General features: G+C 35.5%; 1 protein-coding gene across 1 annotated transcript in view; it reads left to right on the forward strand.

Annotated features, from left to right (window-relative positions):
* The window catches only part of LOC110037456 (protein VACUOLELESS1-like), a 13,865-nt gene extending 9,788 nt beyond the window's left edge, over positions 1–4,077 (forward strand). Inside the window, 2 exon segments of the mRNA XM_020742116.1 lie at positions 3,739–3,846; positions 3,985–4,077. Of these exon segments, the coding sequence (XP_020597775.1) occupies positions 3,739–3,846; positions 3,985–4,062 (186 nt within the window). The 3' untranslated portion in view covers positions 4,063–4,077.
* The last annotated feature ends 10,367 nt before the right edge of the window (positions 4,078–14,444 follow it).

A 14,444-nucleotide genomic window follows, 5' to 3' on the forward strand; every position in this document is an offset into this window, starting at 1 on the left:
TCTAGAAGTTGACAGAAATGGATATGCTACTATTTGACATATTCGCATATCCATATGTTTTTATTATTTGAATAAAAATATGTACGTCATTTTTCATTTCCATCTGAAAGTTTGTATATGGATTGGAGTCTGGTATTATTGAATATGAATGTAAGAAAAGACTAATTTGCTCAAAATGAACATAATATCATTTAGTATTAAATAGAGAAATTGGGCATCGTTTGACCTTCCTTGCATTGCTGAATATTTCTGATGTCTACTTGTATGGAAATAGTGCATGCAAATCAGCTTTCTTACCATTTCTCTGTTTTAACTTGAAAAGGCTAATCGAGCAGCTGCCATCATCTTGGTTAACGAAATTTTCATATAAATAGAAATTTTAGCTTATAATGTTCTCTAATAGATTTTTTAATTTAATGCATATATACAGTTACATAATTGTAGCTGAATTCAGAAGCTTAATACTGTTTTTTATCTGAATGTGGAAAATTTTGTTAGAATCTATGAAAAAATATTTGATTGCAAATTTTTTTCCGACAATCTTTTTGTTATACTCTTTTTTTTCTTATTGGGACAAGAATATAGAGTATCATTTTTTTCTTAAACTCTATGTTCTCTAATAGATTTTTTAATTTAATGCATATATACAGTTACATAATTGTAGCTGAATTCAGAAGCTTAATACTGTTTTTTATCTGAATGTGGAAAATTTTGTTAGTATCTATGAAAAAATATTTCCCCAATCATACTGCATTCTTTCTATGCAAATTGTTTTTATGCAAATTGTTGGGAAAGGTTAAATATTTATTTTTTATAAAAAAAGTTTGCTCATAGAATATGATCAGTTGCAAATCGAGCAGCTGCAATTGCAGGATGGAGAAGTTCTGTAATAATAAGCCTACTAATAAGTAAAAGTCATTTATAAGCTTAAACCAATTAAATAATTATAGTTGGGTATGGCCATCACAGTCTAATTTTGAAACGAGCTGACTGAATTGATTTTCTTGCATTCTTGTTCTCATCAATGGCTGTCTCATTGTACCCCTTAAATCCCTTGCATCATTTTAGATCCCCACAAACCATAATTAAATTTAAGAGGTGTGATTCTCTTCGAAAATCATTTTTGCCACTTTTAAGAAGACTATTGCAACAAATAATCTTAGGATTGTCTTGTCGTTCTATTGTATCTAATTTTAAGAAATAGTTGAATGCTCATTTTAGCTCATATCGATATTAATTTTTCGACTGAAAATAATAAATATTTGAATTTATTTCCGTTCATATAATTTACTCTCTTTGAACCATCATCTTTTAATACCTTGTCTGTAGACACCGAGTTGGATATATTAAATATGCTGTATGTAAGATTTATGATTAACCAAAAAAATCAAAATCTTTGCTTGCTTTCATAAGAGCAACCTGATAATTAAAAAACTTCTATGATAACAATTTCTTGAAATATATATATAGGAGATGAGTAGGTGTTGTGTGGGGGGGTGGGGAGAGGGGTGGTGGTGGTGGTGGTGGTGGTGGTGGTGGGAGGGAGGCCCCTCCCCTTGGGTGGCAATCCTAGCCCATGTACATGGACAGTCCGGCCCTACTTCACTCTTGAAGTGGTTCAGCCCCCCAGAGACTCCCATGTCACTGATGTACTAGCTAAAAGAGCTGCATTAAAACATAAATATATTACAACCTGTTAAGTAAAGCAAAAATTAATACATATGAAAATTTGTACATATTTTTTGATCAAATGTCATAAGTACATGATTTAGATCATTATATGAGGTTTTTTAATAACATTTTAAGAAAATCAACATATATATATTATTTTTTTTTCTTGGATTTATTTCAGTTTAGATATGTAATTGTTGCATTGTGTTATCTTGAACAACTCATTATGTTGTTTTAACATTTTTCAGGTTTAGAGTTTTGAATAAAATATGAGTAATAGCAAGCAAAAAATTAAACTTATTATCATCTGTTAAGTTGAATTACTTTCTTTAGTGTCTCTTTCAATTCATTTAGATTGTATACAATTAATGGTAGAAAATGAAGGTAAAAAAAAATAATTTTCACCATCCAATTGTCTGTTCACGCCTTGGAAATTCTAAGCCCCATGGCGGGTCATGACATAATACATTTTTTTTTTTCTTTTTCATTCAAAAGTATGGAAATATTTGCACATTTTAGACTTCATAATTATAGTATATGAATTTTTCTTGTTATACTCTAGTCTCAAATTATGAGAAATAACATTTGTGTATCATTTTCAACAACAACAACAACAAAGCCTTAATCCCACTACGTGGGATTGGCTACATGAATCCTTTTTCTCCATTGTGTTAGTGTCATATTTTCATTTAGGTGTCATATTTTCATTTAATTCTAATAAATTTAAGATCATTTTTTATACAACAAGCCCATTTCTTCCTAGGTCTACCTCTTTTCTTAACATAAGTCAAATCTAAAACCTCTACTCTTTTAAGCGGATCATCAGATGGTCGACGTTTAATGTGACCAAATCATGTAAGACAACTCTCTAATGATGACTCTCTAATTTTGTCTGTCACTGGTGCTATACCAACCCTATAACGGATATATTCATTTCGCATTTTGTCTCTTAGTGTAAAGCCCCTCTATCCACTTAATCATTCTCATCTCGGCAAAACTTAACATAGTATTATGCTTCTCTTTTAAAGGCCAAAATAAATTTGGACTAAAGTAGTTTTGCATTTTTTATTATAGTTAGATAATGATATTTACCAAATTCTGAAATAAAATCGCTTAGGATTTACTTGTTAATGTCCATTTAATCAATATCTGGTATTTTATTATGCCTTCAATAGTAGGATTTATTTCTTTTGTGATATACATAAATTTATAAAAAGTAAGATTACATGACCCTTTTTTGTGAAGAAGTGCAATTTGTGCTGCCTTGCTGTTTTCCTCTTGCAAAATACCAAATCTTGTTCGGTAGAAGCACACTAAACCTAAATCCTGCTGAGTTGTTCTAGGTTCTATGGTACATTTTCACGCTTTCTCTATTCTGATGACCTTTTAATGGACACCTGAAGTTGCAAACCTCCCGAGCTTTTCTTATCATGCCTTTGAGCTCTTTTTCCCAGTAATTTGCAACGCATTATTAACTAATTTAAAAATTTATCTTTTGTAGCAAACTCGATTTCTAACTTGCATATAGGATTACATCATGCAAAAAATAAATAAATAAATAAATAAAAGAAAAAAGAAAAAAAAAAGTAAGAAAAAAGAAAAGGCTGAAAGGCTTCAGTTTCTCTCCTGCTCCATGGACGCTTCCACTGCTTCGTTCACATGTTTTTTAATATAAATTTCGTTATGATAACCTACGACATATATTATCAATTGAAAGTTCTTAATCTACATTAATGTGTTTAGGTTGCTAGTACCGAGCATTTTACCATTTTCTTGAGTACTATTGTTTAAGGTGAAGAAAATTGTAATGCCTTCGTATTTTAGCTGTTGCGACGTATTTGAAGTACTTTTTCTGCTTAATTTAGTTTGAGCAATGTTGACTGCTGTCTTTGGAAGCTTCATGACCTACTAGTTGATGTGGAGTTTTAATTGATTACAATTGTGTTATGATACATATGTTGGGCTTATATATTTTTGTGGTCTGGTCCCTAGAGTGATTCAAGTTACAGTTTTTTGTGCAAAACTATCTAACTTTAATGAAGTTATGGGGTGCTTTGTTTGAACTAGGTTCCTTTGTTGCTAAGCATTGGGGAAGAGGATACAGCTCTGGTAAAATCTACTGAAAGTGGTGATACTGACCTTGTATATCTTGTGTTGTTCCATATCTGGCAGAAGGTATGTTGAATGAAAGGTCTGGCTCAACATATTGGAGTTTTTCATATTTCAGCTAGCCATGTCATATGGATGTATAAAGTTTTTTTTATATATTTGTTATGTTAAAACATTGATGTCATTTATTTTCTGTGGAAACAGAAGCCATCTTTAGATTTTTTTGGAACAATAAATGCAAGACCTTTAGCTCGAGATCTGTTCATCACATATGCTAGATAAGGTTGTGTATCATGTAGGACTCTACCAGTGTTATGTGGAGATAACAAAAATTTTCATTGTCTGTTTGTAGGTTTTGTAAGCATGAATTCTTAAAGTATTTTTTTTGTCTACAGGCCAGCTTCAAGTACATTGCTATGCTGTCTATTTTATAATTTTATTTAATAATTCTATTGCACGCTAAATCTCTTCAAACTTCTAGTGATTTTGGCGCAGCAACTATTTATGTCAGAATTTTAGACCTGAAATCTATGCTCTGTTGTAGTCTTTCCCGATTTAGTAACTATGTTTCTTGCATGTAAAGCATTCTATTGACATTTTTCTCTTCTTTGTAAAGCCATGAATGGTTTAAAGCATGACAGTTCTTGTTAGTTTGTAGAAAAAGCGACATTTCTCCCAAGAAATCTGGAACTGTAATGTAGATATTATGGTTGTGGTTTGATGGATGGTCAACTGAAGTGGAAACTATTTTATCTTGCAGCAGTGTAAATTGTTTGATTCCGAATGCTATTCATAAATTTACTATTTTTTTTTTTACTTCTAAGTTAGTTACTTATTAGAATTCTATACCACTGATGACACGGTGCTTCCTGCTAGACGCAGACGTGGGACGGGACTTCCCATTACCCTTGCCAGCCGGCTGAACCAGCCCGGTCTGTTAAAGACCGTTCTAGGGGAATCCTGGGCCAAGCGGCCCGGGCGAGGCTCCTTATGGGGCGAGCAGTCTCGCACAGTCTCCCACGCCCCTCTTCCCTTTCTGTGACGTTTCTTTTTCATATGGAAGCATTTTAATGGCTAATATTTTTATATTTTTTTTGCCTCCCCACTCCTTCCTTTTGTGTGGGAGTTTCCTTTTTTATCTTTTTCCTTCTTCATGGAAGAATCTTTTTATTTGTTGTTTTTAGAGTTTAGAGGGAGTTTTGTTTGTGTGTTTGCTTTGAAAATTCTATGTGGAGTCTTTCCCCATTTGTGAGTTGTATTCGAGGAGCTGGTGGTGCTATGGTTGTATCCTACTTCGATGTGGTGATTTTATCTTCCCTTTTGCCTTCTTTTAGACCTTCCCTGCCTTGCCCTTTAGTCACTTACCACTCTGATCCTTCCCCAACCCTGCCAGTTTGCTTTCCAGTCGACCAACTTGTTGTCCAGCCTCGCAAACCCGCTGTTCTGCAGTTAAACCTGACGCCCAACACTCCATCCTTGATGCCATCTCCCCGCGACAACAAACCTCTGTTTTTCCTGCCATTTTTTCCCCCGTTTTTTTCCATCGTTGTACTGGACAACCAGCCCTCTAGCTATTCTTGCAGTTTATCACTCCAATTTTCTTGCCGCCAACCCCACTAGCTTTCTCGATCCACCTAGCCAACGTCCACCGCCCTTGGTGCACTTTTGAGGTGTTGTTTGTGCTGTTTTATTGTTGGTGATGTTATTTTCAATTTGTTTTGTGTTGTAACCCTATTTCCCTATCAATAAAAGTTGTTTTGTGTGTTTCTGCAGTTTTTCCTAGTAGTTCCGGTATGATTTGATATCAGAGCTAGCCCAACCCTAGTCCCATCCTAGGGTTTCATAGCATCCGCCACTGACCAAGACTCTTTCCTACCACCAAATATCCTTTCCACAACCCAAACCCTAACCCCACCAATATTTTTTTTGCATATTTCTTAATCTCTAACCATGATCCAAGGAGATACATGTCTGAGCCTACCTGAGAAGAGATAATGTGGATGCTTCGTCACCTCAAATAAACACTTGTAGAGATTGAAGAATTTATACAAAAAGAAGTTACCTTCAACTGAGATCTGGAGAGTATATGAAGATAAATACAGGAGGATCTGAATCCCTTACATAGGGATAATTTAAGCGATGAAAATGATAGACCACATTGTTTCAGAATCCAGTACCAGAGGACGCATAAAGAGGGATATCTGAATCCCCCTCAGGGGAGACTCACATAGAAGAGATATCATTTGGAGGACATAGAGACTTTGACATCAAGTTAGATCTGTCAGAGTTCGATGGAGGTGTGGATCTCGATAACTTAATTGATTGGTTGTAATCTGTAGAACGAATCTTCGAGTATAAGGATGTGCCAGAGGATAAGAGATCCTTAGCTGCTATCAATCTGAAGAAAACTTCCTCTTTGTGGTGGGAGAACTTATAGAGACAGAGGAAAAGCGAGGGCAATGATAGGATTACCAGGTGGGAGAAGATGAACAAAGCAAGGCAGATGAAGTGCCTTCCACCCCATTACTGCTAGGATATGTTTTCGAGACTCCACCGCCTATAACAGAGAGATCTTTCAGTAGAGTTCACAGAGCAATTTAATCAGTTGCAGAAGAGGTATGTTCTTTTCAAGCCTGAGCATCACACCATAGCCCGTTATTTAGGGGCTTGAAGCCAGTAATCAAAGATGTGGTGGAATTACAGGAGGAAATACTTCTCACCCCATTATCACCAGGATATGTTTCTGAGACTCCATCGCCTACAACAGAGGGATCTTTTAGTTGAGTTCACAGAGCAGCTTGATCGGTTGCAAATGAGGTGTGTTATTGTCGAGCCCGAGCAGCACACCATAGCCCGTTATCTGGGGGCTTAAAGCCAGCTATTAGCGATGTGGTGGAATTATAGCTTTATTCGTCACTTGAAGATGTTTTGGCACTAGCCCTGAAGGTGAGGAGGCAATAAAAGTAGAGTAGACACTAGTCATCCTTTAGGCAGCAATGTATAGGCAGATAGTCACCTACAACTACTGCGACCGACAAAGGTACTCCAAGAGACACAGGCAGGCTCGTGCTAGGGAGTGACACTTCAAATCAGAGAGGAAAAAGCAAGAGAAAAGGTAGCTCCTCCAACACCATAGCGGTCGAGAAATGTTATCGATGCCATGACTATGGTCACATAGCCTTCAGCTATCCCATTAGCAGGGTAGTCATCCTCACAGATCAGAGTGCCATAGCAGAGGTTAACGACATGGAGAAAGTTGAGGAACTTTATCAACTTCCATCAGATAAGAGAGAAGCACTCGTGATTCAACGGGTTCTACAGATTGATATTGACACGAGGGATCCGTAATGGCTTCACCACAACCTGCACAGTGAACGAAAATGTATGTAGTCTTATCATCGAAGGCGAGAGTAGCAAGAATGCGGCATTGACTCGGATGTTAGACAAATTAGGACTCACGACTCAAAGGCACGCCAAGCCATACTCACTAACATGGTTGAAGAAGGAAAATTAGATCAACATTGACCGAAGATGTTGGGTAAAAATTTCAATTGGAGGCCAATTGCAGGTTAGGCGTCGTGTGACATATTCTCTATGGTTGCCTACCACCTTCTATTGCGACGACCGTGGTAGTTCAACAGAAGGACTCAACACGATGGATTCAGAAATACATACTTATTTGTGAAGGAGGGGAAGCGTATCATTCTACTTTGACAGAAATTGAGATCACAGAAACTCTTACCAACAAAGCAACATAGTGGGGCCAGTTCTAGTGATGACACAGGATGAGACACGGCTCCAAACTCGGGATAGGTGCGCCAGAGAGGATTTCAGGACCTCACAGTCGACACCGTACCAGTAGCTCCACCACTGGATGGAAAGATGCAAGATACTCTCACGACACATCAGACTGAACCAATCTTGGATTACCTTGGCAGGATTTAGTAGTATAGGCATTGGACACATTCTCAGGAAAGCGGATCGATGGGAATATGGGCGTGCAAGTGGTGTCGACTTCTTCAATGCTTTGGCCGCCAGTGCAGCTGCCAGTGGGATCCAGGTGCCACCATGATTGAAGACAACAACCAGAAGCTTCAACGAATGAGATCGATGCTCTCCCAACTCCGGGAGACTGACGTGAGGCTTCCCGCTAGACTCAGATGCGGGACGGTACTTCCTGCTACCCTAGCCAGCCGATTGAACCAGATCGGTCTGTTAAAGTTGAGTCCAGGGGAATTCCGGGCCAATTGACCTAGGCGAGGCTTTTCTGTTGCTTTTTTATATGGAAGAATTTTAATAGTTAATTTCTATTATTGTTTGCCTACCCACCCCTTCTTTTTGTATGGGAGTTTCTTTATTTATCTCTTTCCTTTCTTCTTCATGTAAGAGTCTATCTATTTGCTTTTTTCAGAGTCTAGAGGGAGTTTTTTTGCTGTGTTTGTTTTCATAAATCCTGTGTGGTCTTTTCCTCTTTGTGGGTTGTATCCGAGGAGGTGGTGGTGCCCCGGTTATATCCTACTCCGAGGTGGTGATTCTATCTCCCCTTCTACTTTCCCCTAGACCTTCTCTGCCCTACCCCTTAGCCTCTTGCTACTCTGATTCTCCCGCCGGTCCACTTTCCAGCCGACCAACTTGCTGTCTATCCCCTCCAAGTCTGTTGGCCTACACCGCAACCCATTGTTTTGCAGCCACACCTGCCGCCCAACGCTCCATCCTTGCTGTTGCCGCCTCTCTAGGATAACAAACCTCTGTTGTTGTTGCCATTTCTGCCCCAATTTCTTGTCGTCGCTGTACTAAACAACCAGCCCTCTAGCTGTACTTGAAGTTTCTCACTCCACCTTTTGCTGCCACCACCCAGCTAGCCTTTCTGATCCACCTAGCCAATCTCCACCGCCTTTGGGATGCACTATCGAGGTGTTGTTTGTATCGTTTTATTTTTTGTGTCATTATTTTCAATTTATGTTATGTTGAAACCATATTTCTCTTTGATAAAAGTTACTTTGTGTGTTTTTGTTGTTTTTACTGTTAGTTTTGGTATCAACGGAACTCTATTTCCAATAACCATCATTGACTCATTTTCGTTACCTGATCTTTGATCAACCCTGTCTGTTAATTTGCTCAAACTCATGTCATGTTGTTCTTCCTATTACCCAACCTTATTTCTGATCAGTCAAATTTCTGGATAAATATAGACCATCAGACTAGACAGTTAAAATCTAGATCCCTTTACTCTTAGATCTGTAATTTGTTGCATATCAACCTTCTGCGGCTATTGCAGAGCTGGTAGGTGGTATTTTGGTGGACGTCATGCTTGAGACGGGCTTAAAAGGAGGTTGCCATCATATCATGGATTGGATTATTGATTTTCCTTTTTTGATAACTATGGAGGTTTTCTATTGGAAGATGTACTCGAAGTATGCATAGAGGGAAACAACCATAGCTTCTGGAGATGGTATTGTGGATTCTGTACTCTTAGTGACAACAATGTATAGTTCATACAGAAACATTTTGGTGAAAAACCTTCCATAGGTTAGCATTGAGGCCTATGAACTACACCTTATGGAGAGGCTATTTGGATCGTTTTAATTCTATATGCTGGTTCTTGAAGTTTTGAGTACTGCCCATAGAAAGCATCTATTTCCTTGTCTTAATAGAGCTAAATAACTATGTCCTTGTGATACAACAGTTAACTCTACCTACGATGACGAAAAATAAATATTATTAAATAAATAACGAGGGATGTAATCAAGACTCAAAACAACAATGAAAACAAGATAATAAAGACATGATTAGCACGACCCGACTACAAAGTTGGAAAAATATCCGTGGACATCAACTGTGAGATAGGCGTGGCCCTTGACTGTAAGTGGAGGGAACATCACATTTCTGTATATTTTTCGTATTAATATATTTGCCTTTAGGCTTTTATAAACACACACACACACACACATATTATATGTGTGTTTATATATGTGTATGTGTATATTTATATATAAATATACACATACACATATATAAACACACATATAATATGTGTGTGTGTGTGTATTTTTATAAAAGCCTAAAGGCAAATATATTAATACGGAAAATATACAGAAATGTTGCATGAGCGGGCCTAAAAGAAGCCTAACTCATACAAAACAACACACACAAAACTCAAATAACGCAAATATACATAAATGAAAAAAACCAAAAGCCACAAAAGGGCACAAAAAGTGCTAGAGACGTCCCACTTTAGTCCTCCTACCTCTACTTCACGAAAGTGAGCCGACTAACAAATTAGTAAGGTGAGTACCATTGCCCGTAGTAACCAAAGTATCATCCATCAGATTTTTCAGCTCAAGTAGATTTTCATTTTTCTTCTTCCTCCTGGATGTGTAGACCTGTCATTCCTCATCCGATGATTGACTCATTTGATCAGTAGATTCCAAAGGTGGTTGGACAGTTGTAGGTCGTTGCACATCATGATCCCTATGAGTCTGAGTAATACTAACATCCTTCTGGACCTGATGAGGAAGTAGTGAAATAATATAAGTATTTCCACCTGTATTATCAGTGATAGGTTCTAAGGCAGGCGGGGTCTGGAGAATCTCTCCTTTCCCGCACGATAAGAGGTTCCAAAGACGGGGGAGCTACAAGTGGGGACTGAATGGTTGGCATATTACCTGTGGGGAAAGTGACGTCTTCCGGGGTATCATTCTGATGATCAATAGTGTCAAAAACTTGGAGCTGATTCAGAGGAGAGGGAATCACAGCCTATAGCGGAGCAGTTTGCTTTTTTGGTCTGAGGTGGGGGTGTAGATGATGACATTGAGAACTAGAGTGTTCGAACATACGACAATTCAAACAATACGACAAAAAATGCTCAATGTCTACCTTTTGCCAATATCCTTTGTGTTGTGTGCCCAACCAGATTTCCTTAGAAGCGGGTATAGTGATGTCTCTTTCAATAAGTATTCTGACTTCAAATGGACAGGAAAGATTAAAAGTAGGAATATCCGTCTTGAGTGACTTTCCTTAAGCTGTCAATAGAGTACAATATTTTTTGAGAAAAATAATGAAATTTCAGACCAGGGAGGCAAATCCAAACTGAAATGATTGGTAGTTCCGTCAGTGGGTCAAAATTCGCAGACCATTTCAGAATCTTCATTGCTCTATTATCAATCCATATTATCCTTCTAGCAAATAAGCGCATTTAATCATTTTCATTACTAATTTGAATAAGAATGTACCTCCGATCTAATAGTCCAATTTTCCACTCTCCAACAAGGTGCATATGTTCAAATTCTTTGCGGATTAGCTCCATTTTAGGATGACCATATAGAAATTTACCAACCAAATTCAAATGACAGGAGGAAGCAAGTAAGTTCGGGAGGCCTTAACCCAATCTAAGGGTGGTGCATTGGTTTTGAAGGGTAGACCTTACCCAGAAGAATTTGATGTCATACCCTTCTCTAAAGGTTTCGTATCCCCAAACTTCAAGCTATTTGATGGGTCTGGAAATCCCAGATAAAATATAGCACACTTCTGAGCCAGTTGTGGCAACATAAGAAATAGTGAAGCTTTACTCTTCCAACAATTCGTCAGCAGCTTGTCAGGGATCGCCTTCGATTGGTATGTCGGGTAAAGACCTTTGCCAAGTTGGAACAACTATTTGTGAAGACCTTTGTCAAGTAGGTATACTTTAAGAAATGATGATTTCATTTTTCTATTATATGAAAAAGAAAATTGATATATTGAAGAGAATTTGGAGTTTTATTCTTTGTTGATTTATTTATTTTATAACACTAAATACTGAATTATGAATTGATTATTCAAAAAAAAAAAACACTGTGCTAATAAAAATGAAGAAAATTAAAAAAAATTATAAAACTAGAATAAAATGAATGATTTTTTTTATGATGTTATTTTAACGATTTTGATTTGTATCATGTGATCATTTGATTATGATCAATGGATTTGGTTGAGATGCCTTTGAATATAGCACATAGTTTGTATATATTTGAGAGTTCAATGATGACATTTGATGCTAATAAGTCCAATTCAATCATAAAAATCCTAAAATTGAATAAATTTTCTATATATAAGAAACTAATGCTTTTCATGATAATAATGTTTAAAGATAACTTTTTAAGACTGAGTGTCTTATTACTGCCAAATAATTAATTGTAAATTATTCAAGCGCAATGTAGCAATTAGACGATATACCATGAATTATGCAAAAAAATTATATATTTAATATAAGAGAATTGTGATAAATTATTTTGAAGGAAACTTTTGTGGATGTCAAATGTCAATAAGGCGAGATGCCTCATGAAGTGACTATAGTGATATGAAATTATGATAATTATTGGTTAGTTATTTAGGATCAGATGTTGAATTAAGCTAATTTGAAAGGCCCTACTATAAGATCAATGTTAAACATGTTTTATGTCAAAGACTAAGATATTATCACCAAGAAAGTAAAAGTAAATATTGTGACGCAAAACTAAGAAAATTATAATAAATATTAAAGTTTCAAACTCAAAATTTTAGTAAATTTTAATTTTTCAGCATTTAATTTATAAATTTTAAATGCAACAATTGGAATTAGATAAATTCAATATAAATAAGTTTAAATTTGATTAGGAAATGTTTATGATGGTTATTCCATTTGGGTAGTGACTTTAGGAGTAAAATTCAAGTGGTTCTACTCCACTTCTTTATTTGATTTTCTTATATTTATGTTTGCCTCTTAAATTTAATTTGAATTTTAAATTATTTAATGTAATATAATATCTTAAATATTATTTTGTTGATTAATAAAAGAAGTTTTGATTCCTTGAAAGAAAGAAGAAAGAAAGAGCGAAATCTCCAAAGCCGAGAGCTTAGTATCCTCTTAAAGCTTCTTTTGGTGGGAGATTTAAGTATCCATTTTTCATTTACTAGTCCTTTTTCCAATCTCTCTTAAGAATATATATATATATATATATATATAATTGTCCTAAACATTTACTCAAAGCATGGATCTTTGAAATGTTTTGAAAATCCTTTTCAAGTTGTGGGTCAAACTACATAATGAGTTATATTACAACATTTACTTAAACCATAGGTCAATGAAATGGTTTCAAAATGTAGAGTTTTCAATTGAAGAGATTTTATATTCCTTTTCTTCGTCGTTTCTTAAAACTTTTACTTGCTTTCTTAAGAAATGGTCACCATAAATATGGGCGGGAAGAGAGTCACATCTTCTTTACATTCGTGCAATTTTTTTAGAATTGAGGTAATGGCTAAGTATGACAAAGTCCAATTCCATAAAAATCTATTTTTGGAGTGAGTTCATTAACCTATGGGAATATCATAGTCTTATTTTTTGAAGGAACTAGAAAAAATTTTGTTTAAAACATGAGGCAACTATTATACCAAGAGTTCTTTGCGAACGACAAAGAACAACACTGTAAAGTATTTGTGAGAGCAAAATGTTATCATTCAACTCTATTTTTATTCATTCAGTTTTAAGATTATCTAGCTATGATTTTTATTATTATAGTTCCTATATTAATGGGGAATCAAATTATCATGAAATTTAAATTTTTTTAACAATGATTGATACCCATGTCTAATGGAAAGAAAGATAATATATGATCATTAACATTTCAGTCTCTGACATTATGACCAAGGCAGAAACTTGACATTATTTTTATTTCTGCTAAGCTAATTCTTAGTCTAAATATTAACGATGTAACCAATGACAAGACAATCTTCAATTATTTCGTTCAAAGGTAATGACGATTGATATGAGAAATATCATTAATATGTCCATCTTAAACAAGATTAAGCAGAGAACCACTGTGGGACCGAGTTACACTTCTCTCATCGAATGCTGAGGCTTTTGGGGATCCATCTGAAAAGATAATATTTTCTATTTTATCCCTGACTAAGAGTAGGATATTACACTATAAGAGTTTAATTTCTATGATAGGTGATAGTTCCTCTCAGACATCTCCTTCTTGAGCGAGAGGATCCTTGTCTTCTTTGGCTAACCAAATGCATTACTTAATTGAGCACTTTTCTAGATTGGAGAGATGAAAATAAGATGTGGGTTAGATAATTGACTATTACATGGACCAACATCAGAGGTAAAACTCTTACATGGCTATGTTTAACTCAACCCTTGCCAAATGTTTTAGCACAATCAGTTGAATTTGGGTCCTAATGCAACCTAATTCCTTATTGTACCATCTTTTTAGTAGATGTTGGCTAAAGTCGACCATTGAAAGAAGGTGGAGATCATGACACATGATGAGGTATTTAATGATTGATTTACTTTTGTCATGTTATTTCTATGTATTATTTTGTATGTTCTTTTATCTTATGTGTGTCTTTTATTTTTTATACTTGTATATCTTTTTTTCTCATTATTAGTAATGAAAATATGTTTATTTATTATATAGTGAATTAATGTTTCTTTTAATTATAGTGTTTGAATAACAAGTCTGGGAGGGTCTTATATTTATGTTCCTATAAATATGTGATCTTTTATATCCTCAAAGTGCTCTCTTTATAACATCATAACATTGGTTTTGTCATTTGTTATTTTTCATACAACCTCCCAAATTGATACATAAGACTTAGACTTAGTTTAATTTAAATTTTAGAAGAATATATACTCATTGAATACAAAA

Source organism: Phalaenopsis equestris, unplaced genomic scaffold (assembly GCF_001263595.1).
Source record: "Phalaenopsis equestris unplaced genomic scaffold, ASM126359v1 Scaffold000002, whole genome shotgun sequence".
Lineage (NCBI taxonomy): Eukaryota > Viridiplantae > Streptophyta > Magnoliopsida > Asparagales > Orchidaceae > Phalaenopsis > Phalaenopsis equestris.